This window comes from Trypanosoma conorhini, assembly GCF_003719485.1.
Source record: "Trypanosoma conorhini strain 025E chromosome Unknown Tco_14.4_contig_00524, whole genome shotgun sequence".
NCBI classification, from domain to species: domain Eukaryota; phylum Euglenozoa; class Kinetoplastea; order Trypanosomatida; family Trypanosomatidae; genus Trypanosoma; species Trypanosoma conorhini.
In genome coordinates, this window is record NW_021704616.1 from 1 (window position 1) to 13,452 (window position 13,452).

Below are 13,452 nucleotides of genomic sequence, written 5' to 3' on the forward strand. Positions count from 1 at the left end.
AGAGAGAGAGAGAGAGAGAGAGAGAGAGGGAAAAGTTCACTTCGGCGTGCCAGTTGTATGGCCGGTCCTGCCCACATCTGCTTTTCATTTTTTGTTTCATTTTTTTTCTTTTTGCGTTTGTTTTCGGGGGAGTCGCCCTCCCCCTCCACTGTACATAGAGCCGACGGCACGGAAGCAACACCGAAGCTGAGAAGGGAGGGACGCGAGCCTGCGCACGGGGCTCGGGGCCTCTCTCACGGGATGAGGTGCAGTTTGCCATCCATCTTCTGCTGTCGCGCGAGGAGTGTGGCACGCTCGCGTCCTATCCGCTCCTCTATTTGCCGCAGGACTGAAATGCGCTGCGCCGCGTAGGCCTCATCCCGACACGCCGCCACGGGCACGCGTGATTCCCGCAGTAGCGTCTGCAGGGACTCGTCCTGCACGCGCCGCATAATGCGCCGCAGCGACGGGTAGGGCTCGCTGTACGCCAGCCGCCACCCCGCCTCCTCCGCTGCCGCGTCTCCCGCAGCCACCGCCGGCGCCGTGACGGCGCCCACGTCTCCCCCCGAAGTTGCTGTTGCCTCCCCGGCCTCGGAGGAGGCGGGGCGGTGCGTGTCATCCTCCGCTTCCGCCTCCGCCGCGTGGGCCCCCGGCAGCCGCAGTGCACGCTGGCGGAGGAGGTGCTGCCGCGCGTACGAGACGCGGAACCGCGTCGCCAGGGCGGCGGCCGCGTCCCCCTCCTGCGACGGCGACGGCGGCTGCGGCTCCGCCTCCTCCTCCCCGCCGTCGTCCGCCTCGGCTGCGCGCGCCCCGGCGGGTTCGCCGTCCACCATCTCGCCGAGGAGTGCGGCGATTTGCCTGCTGTACGTGGCGAACAGCTCCCGCCGCACCTGATCCGCCTTAAGGAGACTCATCTCGGTCGCCGCCTTTCCCTGCGGCGCGCCACGTGAAGGAGAAACCGAAGCTTCAGAAAAAAACAAGCGATGGTAAAAAAAGAAAGGGGAAAAAAAGACGCAGCGATATGTGGGAGACACTGGCAGTTTGGATTCCATGCACAGACACCTGGCGCGAAGGCCGCCTCCTTTTTCTCCTCCCCTCCCCAAACACGTCCCCACTCCCTTCCACTCTCGTGCTTCCCCCTGCTTATCTTGTTTTCCTCATCAGCCCTTTCCCTCTCTCTCTCTATCTCTATCTTCTCTATATATATACATATATACTTGCAGATACTGTGTGCAGGGTGTGTGTGTGTGTATTAGTGTGTACCCTACGGTGGACGCCCGCGCAGCTCCGCATATGCACACACACACGCACGTTCACGCACACAGTGACAAAGATATATATATATATCTAACGAGAGAGAGAGCTGAAGGGAGAAGAAGAGTCACGACTACCGTAAGACGCTGCACGCACGTAAGACACGTGTGCATCACGTCGAGGCAGGGGACACCTCCCTGTGTATGCATGCATAGGGCCCTTTTGTGCATTGCACCCAACTGTGATCGCAACGCCCACACATCAAGCGGAAGAAGCAGCAAGACTTGCGGCATCAGCATTCTTCCTCCTCCTCCGCCACCGCGCTTTCCTCGTGCTCCGCAAGGGACGAGTCAACGTGGAGGTCAGACGGAAGGCCCATCGCCTCCGACAGCCTTGTCACGTGTCGGGCACTGCACACCGCAAGAGTACGCAAGGACGGCAGCAGCGCAAGCTGCTCCTCGTGGTGTTGCACCAATTCAAGTGTTTCCAGGGCGCCATTGCGAAGCGCCTGCAGTCCCTCGTGCATCTGGCAGAGTTGCTCCAGCAGAAAGAGCAGGACGCCGTCTAAGCCTGTCAGCTCCTCAGCCGAGACGTTCGACTCCCGCAGCAGCGCGGTGGGTGCCGCCTCCCGCACGAAGAGCTTCACGCACTCTTCGATGCCATCGCGAAGCGTTTCAAATGCATCCGCGGTGGAGCACGCGGCGGCGTCCGTCTTCGCCTCCAACACCTCGACACGCTCCGTCACCTGCGACTTCCACGCCTCCGTCTCGTTGTTGACATCGTCGTCACGTCGTCGTCGTCGTCGTCCTTCGTCGGGTCTGCGGCCCGCATGGCAACTTCCTTCCGCAGCGCTGCTTGCTCCTCCTTCAACTCTCGCAGCGTAAACAGCATGGAGCGTGTCTGCAGTTCCAACTCCGCAGAGGCGCTCTGCAGCGCCGCCGCGCGCTCGTCAAACTGCATTGAAAGCAGATCCACCTCGCGCTTGCAGTCCTTAAAGCCCTCCTCCCGCCCGCGTCTGCACACCTCCGCCGCCGTCACCGCCTGCGACTCCAGCGCGGCCAGCCGATCGGCGTGGTGGCGCTGCGAGGACTCGCACTTCTCCATTCGCTGGGTTGACTCACGCGCGTGGGTGTCGCAACGGGCGTCCAACTCGCCGAGTCGCTGCTCTGCCTGCTGAACCTTCTGCTTTACGCGCGCCATGGCGTCGGCCGTCTCGCTGCATGGCGCAAAGACACCCCGCAACGCCTCAGCCACCTCTCTTAGAAGCTCCTCGTCGTCGCAGATGGCGGACACGAGACGCCTTGGGCCTAATGCTTCACGCAGGCAGTCTATTTGCGTTCGCAGGCGCTGCGTCTCCCCCTGTGTCGCCGCCTCCACGCGCTGAGAGCGGTCCTCCGCCTCCTCGCCAAGCATTGCACGCAACTTCTGCATCTGTGACGCGGTGTCCTCACGCAGGCGATGCAAGAGGCGTCTGACGCCCTCCACATCCTCCTGCATGCTCGCACGTATCTGCTGCTCCCAGTCCTCCCGCACACTGGCGGTGTTTCGCTGCGTATCCTCCACAAGACGCCGCAATTTTTCCATCTCGCGTTCTGTTTCTTCGTGCGGGGGCGCGGTCACCGCCGGCACGGAGGCAGCCGGCGATGCCTTGGCGTCCTCCCGCAACTGGCGCGCCACCGCGTCGACTCTGCCCTCCACAGCCAGCACCCTTTCCGTGAGCTCCCCCGAGAGCGTGTCCAGCGCATTCTTGGCGGCAAAACACTCGTCGTGTGCCTTCACGGATGCCTTGAGGCTGTCGACGCGTGTTCGCAGTCCAGTTACGGCCGTGCTGCTCTCCTGCTGGGCTTCACGCACGGCCTGAAGAACGCGTTCCTCCACGCTCTGCATCCCACTCGAGATCTCACGCCGAAGGTCGGAGAACTGCCGAGCGTTGGTCTTCGCCAGGGAGGAGATGTCGGCCGGAAGCTGTTCCTGCCGCTTCTGCAGTTCCGCGACGGCCTGTGACGTTTCTTCTAGCTTAGGGAGGCACACCTCCTGCACTGTCCGGTGCACCGCGTCTAGCCGCGCGGCCAGCGGCGTCACGGTGGTTTGGCACGTATTCGTGAGCTCATCAAGCACCGCACGCGCGGCGGCCTGGTGTGCCTCGGCGGCAATTAACTTCTCGCTCAACTGGCGAACCTGAACGGTGCTTCTCTCGTGCTCGTGTGTGAGTCTCTGCAGGTCTACGTTGGTGCGAACGAGGCCTTCCCGTACTGCGTCCTCCGCCTTTTGGGCGCAGGCAGCGAAGTCGTTCGCCACGGCCCGCGCCTCCTCTCCCGCCACGAGGGCCTCGCGGATGCGCTGCCCACACTTCTCCACCTCCCCTTTCGCCCCCGCCGCGAGCTGGTCGACACGGGCGACCTCCCGCTGCACCTCCTCCGTGGCGTCTTGAAGCCCATTCAGGCGCTCCTCCAGCTGCGTCACCTGCTTGTGATGCCTCTCGGCGTCGGCGTCGTGCGCCCGCAGGGCCGCAGCGAGGCGATTCCGCACGGCGGCGCACTGCTGCTCGAGTCGCCCCTCCGCGGCTGTGACGGCCGCCACGATTTCCTCCCTGTTGGCTGTGCCCTGACGCGCCTCGGCGATGCGCTCGGCCACGGCGGACTCGAGGGCGAGCCGGGCAGCGGCGGCGCGCTCCTCCGCCGCCTGTGCGTTCTGCGCGATGCCCTCCCGCATCTCGCGCCGCGACGCCTCCACCTCCCGCTCCAACGCCGTCAGCTTCTGCGTGAGGCGCCGCTCCACGTCGCCAAGGGCGCTCGCGTGCTTTTGGCTGCCTTGCGAAACGACCTCCACCGCGGTGCTAACCTCCTGCACACGCCGCAGGAGATCCTCTTCTAGTTTGTGAAACAGCCTCTCCGTGGCGGTCGCGACCTCGGCGGTGACCCCGCTGGACTGCATCACCTTCTGCAGCTCGCCGTTAAACATGCCCTGCACCGCCGCAAGGCGCAGCCGCAGCAGATCCTCGACGGAGTCCCTGGCGGTCTCCCGGGCAACCGACCGCACCCGCTCGATACCGGCGTCTACCCGCACCCCCACCATCTCACGGAGGACGCCGTCCAGTCGTGTTTGCCGATCCTCCAGCAGTCGCCGCTGCCGCGTCACGGTGGACTCCAGCTCCTCCACGCGTTTTACGAGACCGGCCGGGGCGGAAGCCGCCGCAGTCGCCGCAGCGTCACCGGCCTCGACAGCGATGGCCACATCCGCGCGGCCAGAGGGCGCAACGGCGGCGCTCGACGCCAGTCGTCGCTCCAGAAGCCGGACGGTCTCCGTCAGGTACTCGTTTTCCCTCTTGAGCTGCTGAAACATCGCTTTCAGCTCCCCTACCTGGATGCTGACGTGCCGCTGCACATCACGGACGCCGTCGGCGCGCACAACTCGCTCGGTCTCTAGCTCTGTCATGCAATTCTTCACCTCCGACTGCAGACAAATGAACTTGTCGGCGAGCTCGGCCTGTGATGAGGGGAGGTGCGGCGGGAGGCCCAGCGGCGACACGTGCGGGGCGTCAAAGGCGGCGGCGAGCAACTTCCGCGAAGCCTCGTGCTTTGCCTGTCGTCCACGCAGGCGCTGCAGCGCCGCCTCGGAGGAGCGGATGTCGTCTTGGAGGGACGTCCTCCAGTGAGCATCCATGGAGCTCATTCGCCTTGCCTATCAGGAATGAACCTTGCGGGGGGACGCAACGGGGAGCACAGAGGGAGAGCAAGCGAGAAAAAGGAAGGATGGGTGACAAACAAACGAAAAGGCGCAGTGTGGCGGCGCCTGTACACAACGGAGGTCTCATGCATCATCGCCCCCAAAGAAAAAAGAAAAGTACTCTTGCGGCGTACACTGGGGTGTGCAGTGCACAGACTTCCACACGCATAGACACTTGGGGCGCAGAGGAAAGGGCAGAAAAGGGGGTTTGCAAGTTTCCCCGAAGATAAGCAAATAAATACACACACACACACACACACACACACACACTGGTGTCGTGGATAAAGGCGTGCACGGGAACCAGGCCACCGCACGAGCTTCGTCTTCTTTATTTTTGGACAGCTGTGAGGATGCCGTTTGGTGAACGGGGTCGCAAAAGCGCTGCAGGGAGAGAGCGCGAGTGAGTTTCACATGGAGAAGACATCGTCCTCAACGAATTCCGACGCCGCCGCACACCCTGCTGTGCCTCGCAGCATGAACTGCGGCCGTTGCGACTGACAGGCGTACGCCGCCTCTCCCTTGTCGGCCACCCCAGCCGCCTCTTCCTCCACCTCCCACGTGCACGGCGTCATGGATGGGGAGTCAGCGCCAAGCACGAGTCCAAAGCGGGCAGAAGAAGCCGCCGCCGACTTCTGCAAGCGGGGTTGTTTGTGAACGGAGTGACGTCGAGGCGTGGGAGGTGCCCCCACACTTTGCACCTCTTGTAGAATTGACGCCGCATCACGAATCGCTGCCGCCATGGCGCGCACCTCGGCGGTGAGGCCATGCAGCGCCGTCACCTGGGCCTGCTGGGTGTCCACCAGGGCAGGGATGTGAGAGAGGCTCTGCGAGCTGGCAGCCAGATGCTTTTCCTGCTGCTGCATAGACTGCACCAGGGCAAGAAGCGCCGACGCTGCCTCTTTGTGATGCTGTGACGTCTGCGAGAGTGTGGCCTGCAGAGAGGCAGCATCGCCCACCTGCAGCTGCGTGAGCGGCGCCGCACTCGTCGTCGGTGTGGGCGCCGCGTGCATCGACATCTGTGAGCCCCGCGACGGCTCTGTGGTGGGCGGAGGCGCCAGCCACGACCGCCGAAGCGTCGCCGGTAGCGAGTAGACGCCTGCCGCAGCCGCGGCGTTACACGAGGCCGCGCCGCGGCGCAGTTGGGTGCTGCGCTGCGTGTGAATATCCGCCTGCGTCCCCATTGGCGTGGTGGCAAATGAGTCGCACGGGGTGGTGGCGCAGTGACGCTCCGCCGCGGCACCCCCACGGCGCAGCGGCGCCACACGATGATGCGCGGCGTACATGCAGGCCCCCCCACCACCTTTTTTTTTTAAAAAAAGCTTTTTTTGCTTCGCTTCTGCTTTTCTACCCCCCTGCTGCCCTCGGTGCGGGGCACCCGGCCGGGAGGGGAATTCGGCAAGGGAGAAAAAAAGCGGCAGCTAACAGCCTCCATGTCGGGCGCCGCCCTGCTGCCACCGCGGCACACAGCGGGGAGGGGGGCACGGCAAAAACTGTGAGGGAGCCCACCACCCCGCAACACCCGCACACGCACGCAAATAGTGGGAGAGGGCGGGGAAGCGGGGGGGGGGGGAAATTGGGACGTGGTAAGTTCACATCGTATTCCAGAAAGGAAAAAGAATAAAAGAAGGAACTTACCATCAAGGCTTAAACAAAAAAAAGGCACCGCGAATACGGCGACTGCGCCCCAGGCAAAGACGGCGCTTAGAGCGGGGAGAATGTGAGGGTCTCGCGCCCCGTGCACCACGCCCATAACTGCTGCGCCACGTACGCGATGCGTCGCGTGCACGGAAGGGACGGGGGGCCAGACATGTGCGGCTCCAACTGGGGCGGTCCGCCATCCAGGCGGTTTGGTCGCCCCGGGAAGACGATCCATCCCCGACACGCCACCGAGTCGGGGTCACGGACATAGTAGCGACCATCCACGCGCTCCAGGGGAAACTCGGCGGAGAAGGCGTTCTCGCCCCAGTGATGAAAGAAGCGGTTCTGGTCGGCCACCTGCACACTCGTCGAGGTAACCTGCGTGATGACGCCCACGTGGCCCACAATGTTTTTCCTGGAGCCAGGGTAAACAATGAGGCTGTCGGCCTCCGGAGGCTCCGTTGAGCCCTGCGGAATGAAGCGGCACGGCACGGCGGCCCCGGTGCACACGTCCCGCACCTCCTGCAGGTGGATCAGGTGGGCGGCAAAGTCGTACTGCGGCAGCGCCAGGCCTTTGCGGTGGAACAACCAACGCCTGGCAAATTCCACGCACTGCCACTTGTATCCCATGAAGTAGTGCTGCTCGTAGTGGCGCTCGGCGGTGAAGGTGCCATCCGTGCCGTTGCTGTAGGCGGGGATGCAGCCGGGCGCGTAGCCGCAGACGCCATGAAGCGGGACGCGCCGCAGCGACTGCCCCGCCAGTTTGGCGGGGGACACGCACATGACGGGGCAGCGGCGACCGCCCTCCCCCTCCCCCCGCGCAGCTCTCGTTCTCTCTCGCTCTCCCACTCCCCTCCCCACGCTAAGAGCCGCGGATGCTGCGCAAACTGCGGGCCGTGACGGCAGAGAGAAGCCTCAGCAGAAAACAAAATAAGAGGTTAAAAAAAAGGAGAAGTAAGCAGTGAGCCTGCACGTTGAAAAGAGACAAGGGTTGCATCACGAAAGCGCGCACAATGTCGCTCTCGTGATTCTCTCTATTTCTGCCATAGCCACTTGGTATCTTTGCCTTGTCTCCGTTGCCGTCCTCCTCGCACGCCTCCCCCGCCGGGACGCGCCCAACGTCCACGACGGGGCGGCAAACAATTCCAAGCACCCACGCAAAAAAAAAAGAAAAAAAAAGAAACGCCCCCTTCGCGTCCTGCTCACGCGTGCACGCGCACTGGAGGCAAACAAAAACACAGTGAGGCATCGTGGCGAACGCACACAATTTGCCCACACTCCCGCAAGGCAAACACACACATAAACGCGCGCGCACAATTACATAAATATGTGCAGCTGGGTGCAGATGCGGGTCTGCCGCACGTCTTATTTCGTTTCCCACTTATCCGTCACCTCACCGCACCTGACGGAGTTAGCCCCCCGCGGGCTAAAAAAGAAAAAAAACACGCAAACAAAGAACAGACGCCTCGGCTCTGGGCAATACAAAAAAAAACATGGCACCAAAGTCCCCTGAAGCAAGCACAGCAAGTCTGCAGCAACCAACCAATGCACCACAGATAACGCGGAGAGATGGGAAGACTGCAATAACTCTGGGTGCACTGGGGTGTGTCATCTCCATGGACACCGCAAATGGTGGGGAGTGAAGAGAGGGGGGGGGACATAAAGAAAAAACGGCCAAATAACAATAATGAAGCAAATATATATAAATATATAACGGCACGCACTCGAGAGGATGAAAGAGAACACAAGTTTGTGCCATGCAATTATACATACGTAGATACACACATGCAGCCTTGTGTATGTGTGTGTGAGTCTCACACGGTCTTTAGCACCGCACTGATGCGCTTCCTGGCAATTGCACTGAAGGGCAGCATGGAGCCAATCACTGCGGCGACGACGCTGAGGCCAAAAACCACACCGCCCAACGCGTAGGGTAAACTGAAGCGGAAGGGCAGCACCATGAGCTCCACTAGCTGAAGTCCCAGCGCCACGCCCACGAGCACACCCACAATTAAGCCGATCAGAAAGGCGGAAAGGACGATGCTGAGGGCCTCGTAGAGGATGGCGCGGGCAAGTTCCCACTTACGGCACCCCACAGCCTCTAGCAGCACAAACGTTCGTGCGTTTAGGCGCACGTTTGCCACAAAAGTTATCCACACCATTAGCGCGCAGAGGGAGATGCATATCACGGAGGTGAAGTAGAAGAAAGCCATGATGAACTCGCGGATGACCCGCAACTGCTCCGTCAACGCCTGCGTGTCGCTGGCCGAGTGATACATCAAGTTCAAGCGTGCCTGAATCTCGTTCACAAAGGCAATACGTTCTGCCGCACTGATGCCTTTGCGCAAGCGCACAAAGAGTTTCTTCTGCCTCAGCTCCGTGACGGCGCCTGGCGACAGCGTGATGTTGGCCTTCCCGCTGTAGTCAATGGTCCAGGGACTCACCAGCGTCGTAAAGTACGTCTGCGGGATCAGCACCTCGCTGTTGGGAAGCGTGGCGGGGAGCGACGCGATGTCGGGAAACCCCGGCACACGCTTCATGAGACCGCGTGGCTCGACCGCAAAGCTGGTCGTCACGAGCAGGTCCGCAACGTTGTACTTGTACTCCAGTATCATGGCGCTCCCCACCTCGGTCCCCACCTCGTCGCGGATGGACGACGCCAGCAGGGCGGGAACAATATACGCCTTCTTCGCCGAGGTGTTTGGCATCGTCGACCCCCACGGCATCCCCGTCGCAACGACTTGGGAGGCCGAGGAGGAGGGCCGAGGCGGGTGCTCGTACATGCTGCGCACCAGGTCGTACTTGCCGTCCAGCGTCCGCCGGTACTTGTACCGCGCATCCCGCGCCGCCTCCATGATGTACTCTGGAAAGACGGTGCTAAGAAACCGCTCCGACACCGCCACGATGTGCATGTCGTAGCCGTTGCCAATGACCGTCGATAGTCGTGAGGGGTGCACCACTTGCGGGTATTCGTGGAGCGGAAAGCTGTGGTACGCCCACTCCTCCACGTACACCCCACGCCGCCGCTCCAGAAAGGCGCTTAGCTCGCGCTCGTCGAGAGGCACACTAAACGCCGACGAGGTGATGGTGATGTCGGCGCCGTTAACGATGTGCGTCATGTCGTCGGAGGCGGTGGAGAGCAGCACAAACATCACACCGGAGGAGATGAGCGTCGCCACACTGACCAGCACCATCATGAAGGCCTTTGCGTTGCGGGGCCGGTGATCGTACAGGTTCTTCTTTACAATTGTCAGTAGCCGCTTCTCCCCGCCCCAGACCATCAGCCAGAGCAGACCTTGCTCCACGTACGGCTCCACCACGTACATGGCGAGGCAAATCCCCACCACCATCGTGAGAAGTACGAAGTCCAGCAGCAGGAAGAGCAGCATCATGTTGCCAAAGACGAAGCTAAAGGGAATCAGGTAGTAGACAATAAACCCTGCGACAACGAGAAAGACACCGAGGACCACCTGCCAGGTGGTAATCCCCAGTTTCTCCAACCGGACCATCACCACCCGCGTCTCATTCTGCAACTGACGGTGAACGTCAAGCGCATCGCGTAGGCTGTCTCCAAGCGCACGTGAAAGCGGGAAACAACTTGTCAGCAGCGGCAGAAAAAAGCCCAGTGCCACTGCCAACAAGATGGGAATCAATGGGACGAATATCGTGCGCGGAGCCGCAGCCGTGAATCGCGAGAGCATCTTCTCCAGAAGCGCGTTGACCCCCACCAGGAGAGCTGTCCCGAGGGACACACCGGGGATAATGAAGACAAGCGACTGTGTCATGAGGAGCGCGAAGAGTTGCCGCTTGTTCATGCCTTGGGCACGTATCATGGCAAGCTCAAACTGACGCTCGTCCGCGTTTGTGTTGAGGAGGGCGTAAAACAAGATGGCACAGAGCGCGACGTTGCCGACCACCACACAGGTGAGCGAGGAGAGAAGCATGACCTTGAGCATCTCAAAGGTGTCCAGGATGTTGGCCACGGGAAACTGCACGGAGCCGCTGAAGTCCAGCCCCACCCCGTGAAGCATGATGGCGTTGCTGCGCTCCACCATCTCCCGCGTGCGGCTATTCTCGGGGAGGTAATACATGCTGCGCCGATCCTTCATTGCGACCACGAGGACAGGCACCATTTCCAGGAGATTAAACTGAGCAAACATCTCGGGAACGCCAAGGAGGTCGGTCAGCGACGGCAGCGTCAACCCCGTGGCGGGCGAGAAGACCTGCGACCCAAGCACGCACCTCTGCTCGGCAAAGGCGGGCAGAAGCAGCTTGTAGTCCATCACCACAACGTTGCCAAAAAGCGATGGATACTTTCCACTTGCACTCTCGACGCTATCCACGACGCTCACGGCAAATTCCAGGTTCAAGACATCTAAAAGACTGAAGTAGTCCTCTGTGATGCCGTTCATAATAAAAAATTGAAGCAGCAAAAAGGAAGTCACGTCCTTGACCTTTTTGGGTCTGTAGACACGAAACAGCGAGGACTTGTTTCCGGCGTAGGGACCCTGCAGCAGAAATTGGGGGGAGACCTGAATGCTCATACGCTCCCCGAGGTTTGGACGAAGCTGCAAATATTCCAAAAGGGAGTAAAATACATGCGCCTCCGCGTATCCCGTGTCGCGGTGCTTCCACGACCGTCCAATACCGATGGCCCGCTCCTGTTCACTGTCAATGATGAGAACATTCGCGCGCGCCGTTTCCGTGGGAAGGACATCGCGGACAGTCCGCGGGCCAAATCCCGGTTGCTGCTTACTGGCGACTGCGCGAAGGAACCAGCGCGGGGCGACGCCGCGTACCTGGGGAGAACTCTCCAGGCGTGGCCTCATCTCGGTGTAGTTGATGAACGGGCTGTCGAAGCTGCCACCCATAACGACCATGTCCACCTCCCCCACACTTAACTCCGCGAGTCGCAGCAGAATGTACGGCACCTTCCAGATGCACAGCAGAACAATGCCGGTGAAGAAGGTAAGAAGAAGGACGGCCACGACACCAATTATGCAGTTGCGTGGGCGGCGCATGACGTCAGAAACCGTGTAGCGAAGGCCCAGCCGAATGGCGCTAAGCAGCAGGGAGGCGCTGAGGATAGACGACTCCGACTTTTCTCGCGAGGCATGGGTGGAGAATGGCTCCGACGGGGAGCTGCGAAAGTAAAAAGGCCTGTTCTCGTGGCGGCCCACCAGCCGTGACCCGGAGTGAGAATTCTCCGACGAGTTCGTCGAGCCACGAAGGGGCGTACGCGGCACCTCCGTCATTGGGGACGCACAGAGTGAGGGTGAGAAAAAAAAAAGACAAAAAAAAAGTGGTAGTCGCCTGCGTGTGGAAGTGGCAACTCTCCTTGCCAGCTATAAATAACTAGGAATATGTGTATATTTATATTGTATGCCGTGTGCGTATATGCTCGCTGTTTTGTCTCCGCCCCTCCACCCCGGTGGCCGTAATGTGAACCCCCTCTTCTCCCTACGGAGGGGCCTAACAGTCTCGAGAGGGTACATGAGTGGGGAAAAGCAAGCCAACAGAGAGAGGCGGATAAGTACCGCGGCGGTGCAATGCACGAGGTAGCGAGAAAGCGAGCGTGCAGGTCCCGCGGGGAGGGGCCAAGAGGAGGCATAAGATGCTTCTCACATCACATGTGTTTATACGCGCCTGCCAGCGTAGCGGGGAAAGGCTCTGAACACCACACACACATACGCACACAGAGGGAAAACAAGCCACTGCAAGCAACAACCGCCGCCGCCAGAACAAAAAGAACAACACAATATTCCAATCAGCATTAGCCATCGCGTTGCTTTACCAAGTCGAGTGCCTCCGCCATGGTGCAGGGTGGTGCCCGCGCGTACCTCTCCTCGTCCACGGCTGGCAGCCACTGACGCAGGTCTGCCGTGTGGCGATGGACGAGCATGAAGCTGCGGCACGGGTTCACCACAACGTAGCCGTGGCGCTGCAGCTCGTACAGGACAATATTCTCTGCCTTGTAGCAGTTTTGCGGGTGCCGCACACTGTCTATAAATGCCGCTTCTGCGGGCGGGCGGATGATAAAAGCGTCGTGTGATCCTCTGTACTCCGCAATGAGGGGGGCGTCCGTGCGGTGCTCGCTTTCGTACCGCGTCAACGCCACCGCGACCCGGCGCGCCGGGTCACCATCGAACAACTGCCGCAGCTCCCGCACGGACGCCCCTGTCTGTGGGAGGTAAACATCTGCGTTGCAGATCATCGTCAACTGCCCCCGCAGCAGCTGGTTGGCGTGCTGAAACAGATCCGCGTAGGTTGGCTGCACCTCGGGCCGCAGCACCGGCACGATTTTACGCCGCATGGCCTTGGACGGAAAGAAGCCATCGTCCTCGAGGACGTGCGCACGAAAGTGGCGGTACGCTTCGGCGCCCTCGATGAGGACGTGCAGCGACGCCACCTCCGCGTGTGCCGCGTTGCGGCGGAGGCAGTCCATGTACTCCGCCTGCCGCGCCGCGCGGTGCCGCAGTGAGGCCTCGCCAATAAACACGCTGCCCGGCAGCCGCTTCACCATAAAGTACGACGTCACGACGTGCATTGCGCAGGCTGAGAGGAAAGTCACGCACACGCACACGCGCACACGTCCGCCCCCCTCACCACACGAGAAGAGTAAAGCGAGAGAGCAAGCCAAAAGACAAGGGTCAAAGGAGAGAAGTCACATACGCTTGCACGCACACGTGTGCGTATATGTGTGTGCAGAGATAGCGCCCTCACGAAGAAGAGAGAAAAGGGGCGCACTCCCCCCCCCCCCAAAGAAACAAAAAAAAAAGAAAAAGTACACTTGCGCACGTACACAGAAGCAGGGGAGGGTAAAAGAGGTGCATGGAGAAAGTCAATAAAAAGAAG

The 13,452-nt window shown here is 61.0% G+C and overlaps 7 protein-coding genes across 7 annotated transcripts, besides 10 other annotated features; all 7 read right to left on the reverse strand.

Annotated features, from left to right (window-relative positions):
- Window positions 1-28: a microsatellite.
- A 60-nt stretch (window positions 29-88) lies between these two features.
- Window positions 89-124: a microsatellite.
- Window positions 125-233: 109 nt separating this feature from the next.
- On the reverse strand, window positions 234-893 carry Tco025E_07105 (uncharacterized protein; the record flags this gene model as incomplete). Its single annotated transcript, XM_029373972.1, has 1 exon — window positions 234-893. The coding sequence occupies one exon, from the start codon at window positions 891-893 to the stop codon at window positions 234-236; it is 660 nt and encodes a 219-aa protein (XP_029225887.1).
- Window positions 894-1,145: 252 nt separating this feature from the next.
- Window positions 1,146-1,178: a microsatellite.
- A 28-nt stretch (window positions 1,179-1,206) lies between these two features.
- Window positions 1,207-1,240: a microsatellite.
- A 734-nt stretch (window positions 1,241-1,974) lies between these two features.
- Tco025E_07106 (ER to golgi family vesicle transport protein) lies at window positions 1,975-4,905 on the reverse strand (the record flags this gene model as incomplete). Its single annotated transcript, XM_029373973.1, has 1 exon — window positions 1,975-4,905. One exon carries the CDS (start codon window positions 4,903-4,905, stop codon window positions 1,975-1,977), a length of 2,931 nt encoding a protein of 976 aa, XP_029225888.1.
- A 294-nt stretch (window positions 4,906-5,199) lies between these two features.
- Window positions 5,200-5,229: a microsatellite.
- Window positions 5,230-5,366: 137 nt separating this feature from the next.
- Window positions 5,367-6,242, reverse strand: Tco025E_07107 (uncharacterized protein; the record flags this gene model as incomplete). Its single annotated transcript, XM_029373974.1, has 1 exon — window positions 5,367-6,242. One exon carries the CDS (start codon window positions 6,240-6,242, stop codon window positions 5,367-5,369), a length of 876 nt encoding a protein of 291 aa, XP_029225889.1.
- A 418-nt stretch (window positions 6,243-6,660) lies between these two features.
- Window positions 6,661-7,380, reverse strand: Tco025E_07108 (trypanothione synthetase; the record flags this gene model as incomplete). Its single annotated transcript, XM_029373975.1, has 1 exon — window positions 6,661-7,380. One exon carries the CDS (start codon window positions 7,378-7,380, stop codon window positions 6,661-6,663), a length of 720 nt encoding a protein of 239 aa, XP_029225890.1.
- Window positions 7,381-7,399: 19 nt separating this feature from the next.
- Window positions 7,400-7,456: a microsatellite.
- A 3-nt stretch (window positions 7,457-7,459) lies between these two features.
- On the reverse strand, window positions 7,460-7,846 carry Tco025E_07109 (uncharacterized protein; the record flags this gene model as incomplete). The annotated part of the gene is made up of 1 exon (XM_029373976.1): window positions 7,460-7,846. One exon carries the CDS (start codon window positions 7,844-7,846, stop codon window positions 7,460-7,462), a length of 387 nt encoding a protein of 128 aa, XP_029225891.1.
- A 565-nt stretch (window positions 7,847-8,411) lies between these two features.
- Window positions 8,412-11,852, reverse strand: Tco025E_07110 (permease-like protein; the record flags this gene model as incomplete). Its single annotated transcript, XM_029373977.1, has 1 exon — window positions 8,412-11,852. The coding sequence occupies one exon, from the start codon at window positions 11,850-11,852 to the stop codon at window positions 8,412-8,414; it is 3,441 nt and encodes a 1,146-aa protein (XP_029225892.1).
- A 25-nt stretch (window positions 11,853-11,877) lies between these two features.
- Window positions 11,878-11,899: a microsatellite.
- Window positions 11,900-12,271: 372 nt separating this feature from the next.
- Window positions 12,272-12,295: a microsatellite.
- Window positions 12,296-12,370: 75 nt separating this feature from the next.
- Window positions 12,371-13,144, reverse strand: Tco025E_07111 (uncharacterized protein; the record flags this gene model as incomplete). The annotated part of the gene is made up of 1 exon (XM_029373978.1): window positions 12,371-13,144. The coding sequence occupies one exon, from the start codon at window positions 13,142-13,144 to the stop codon at window positions 12,371-12,373; it is 774 nt and encodes a 257-aa protein (XP_029225893.1).
- A 21-nt stretch (window positions 13,145-13,165) lies between these two features.
- Window positions 13,166-13,209: a microsatellite.
- Window positions 13,210-13,357: 148 nt separating this feature from the next.
- Window positions 13,358-13,381: a microsatellite.
- Window positions 13,382-13,452: the final 71 nt, after the last annotated feature.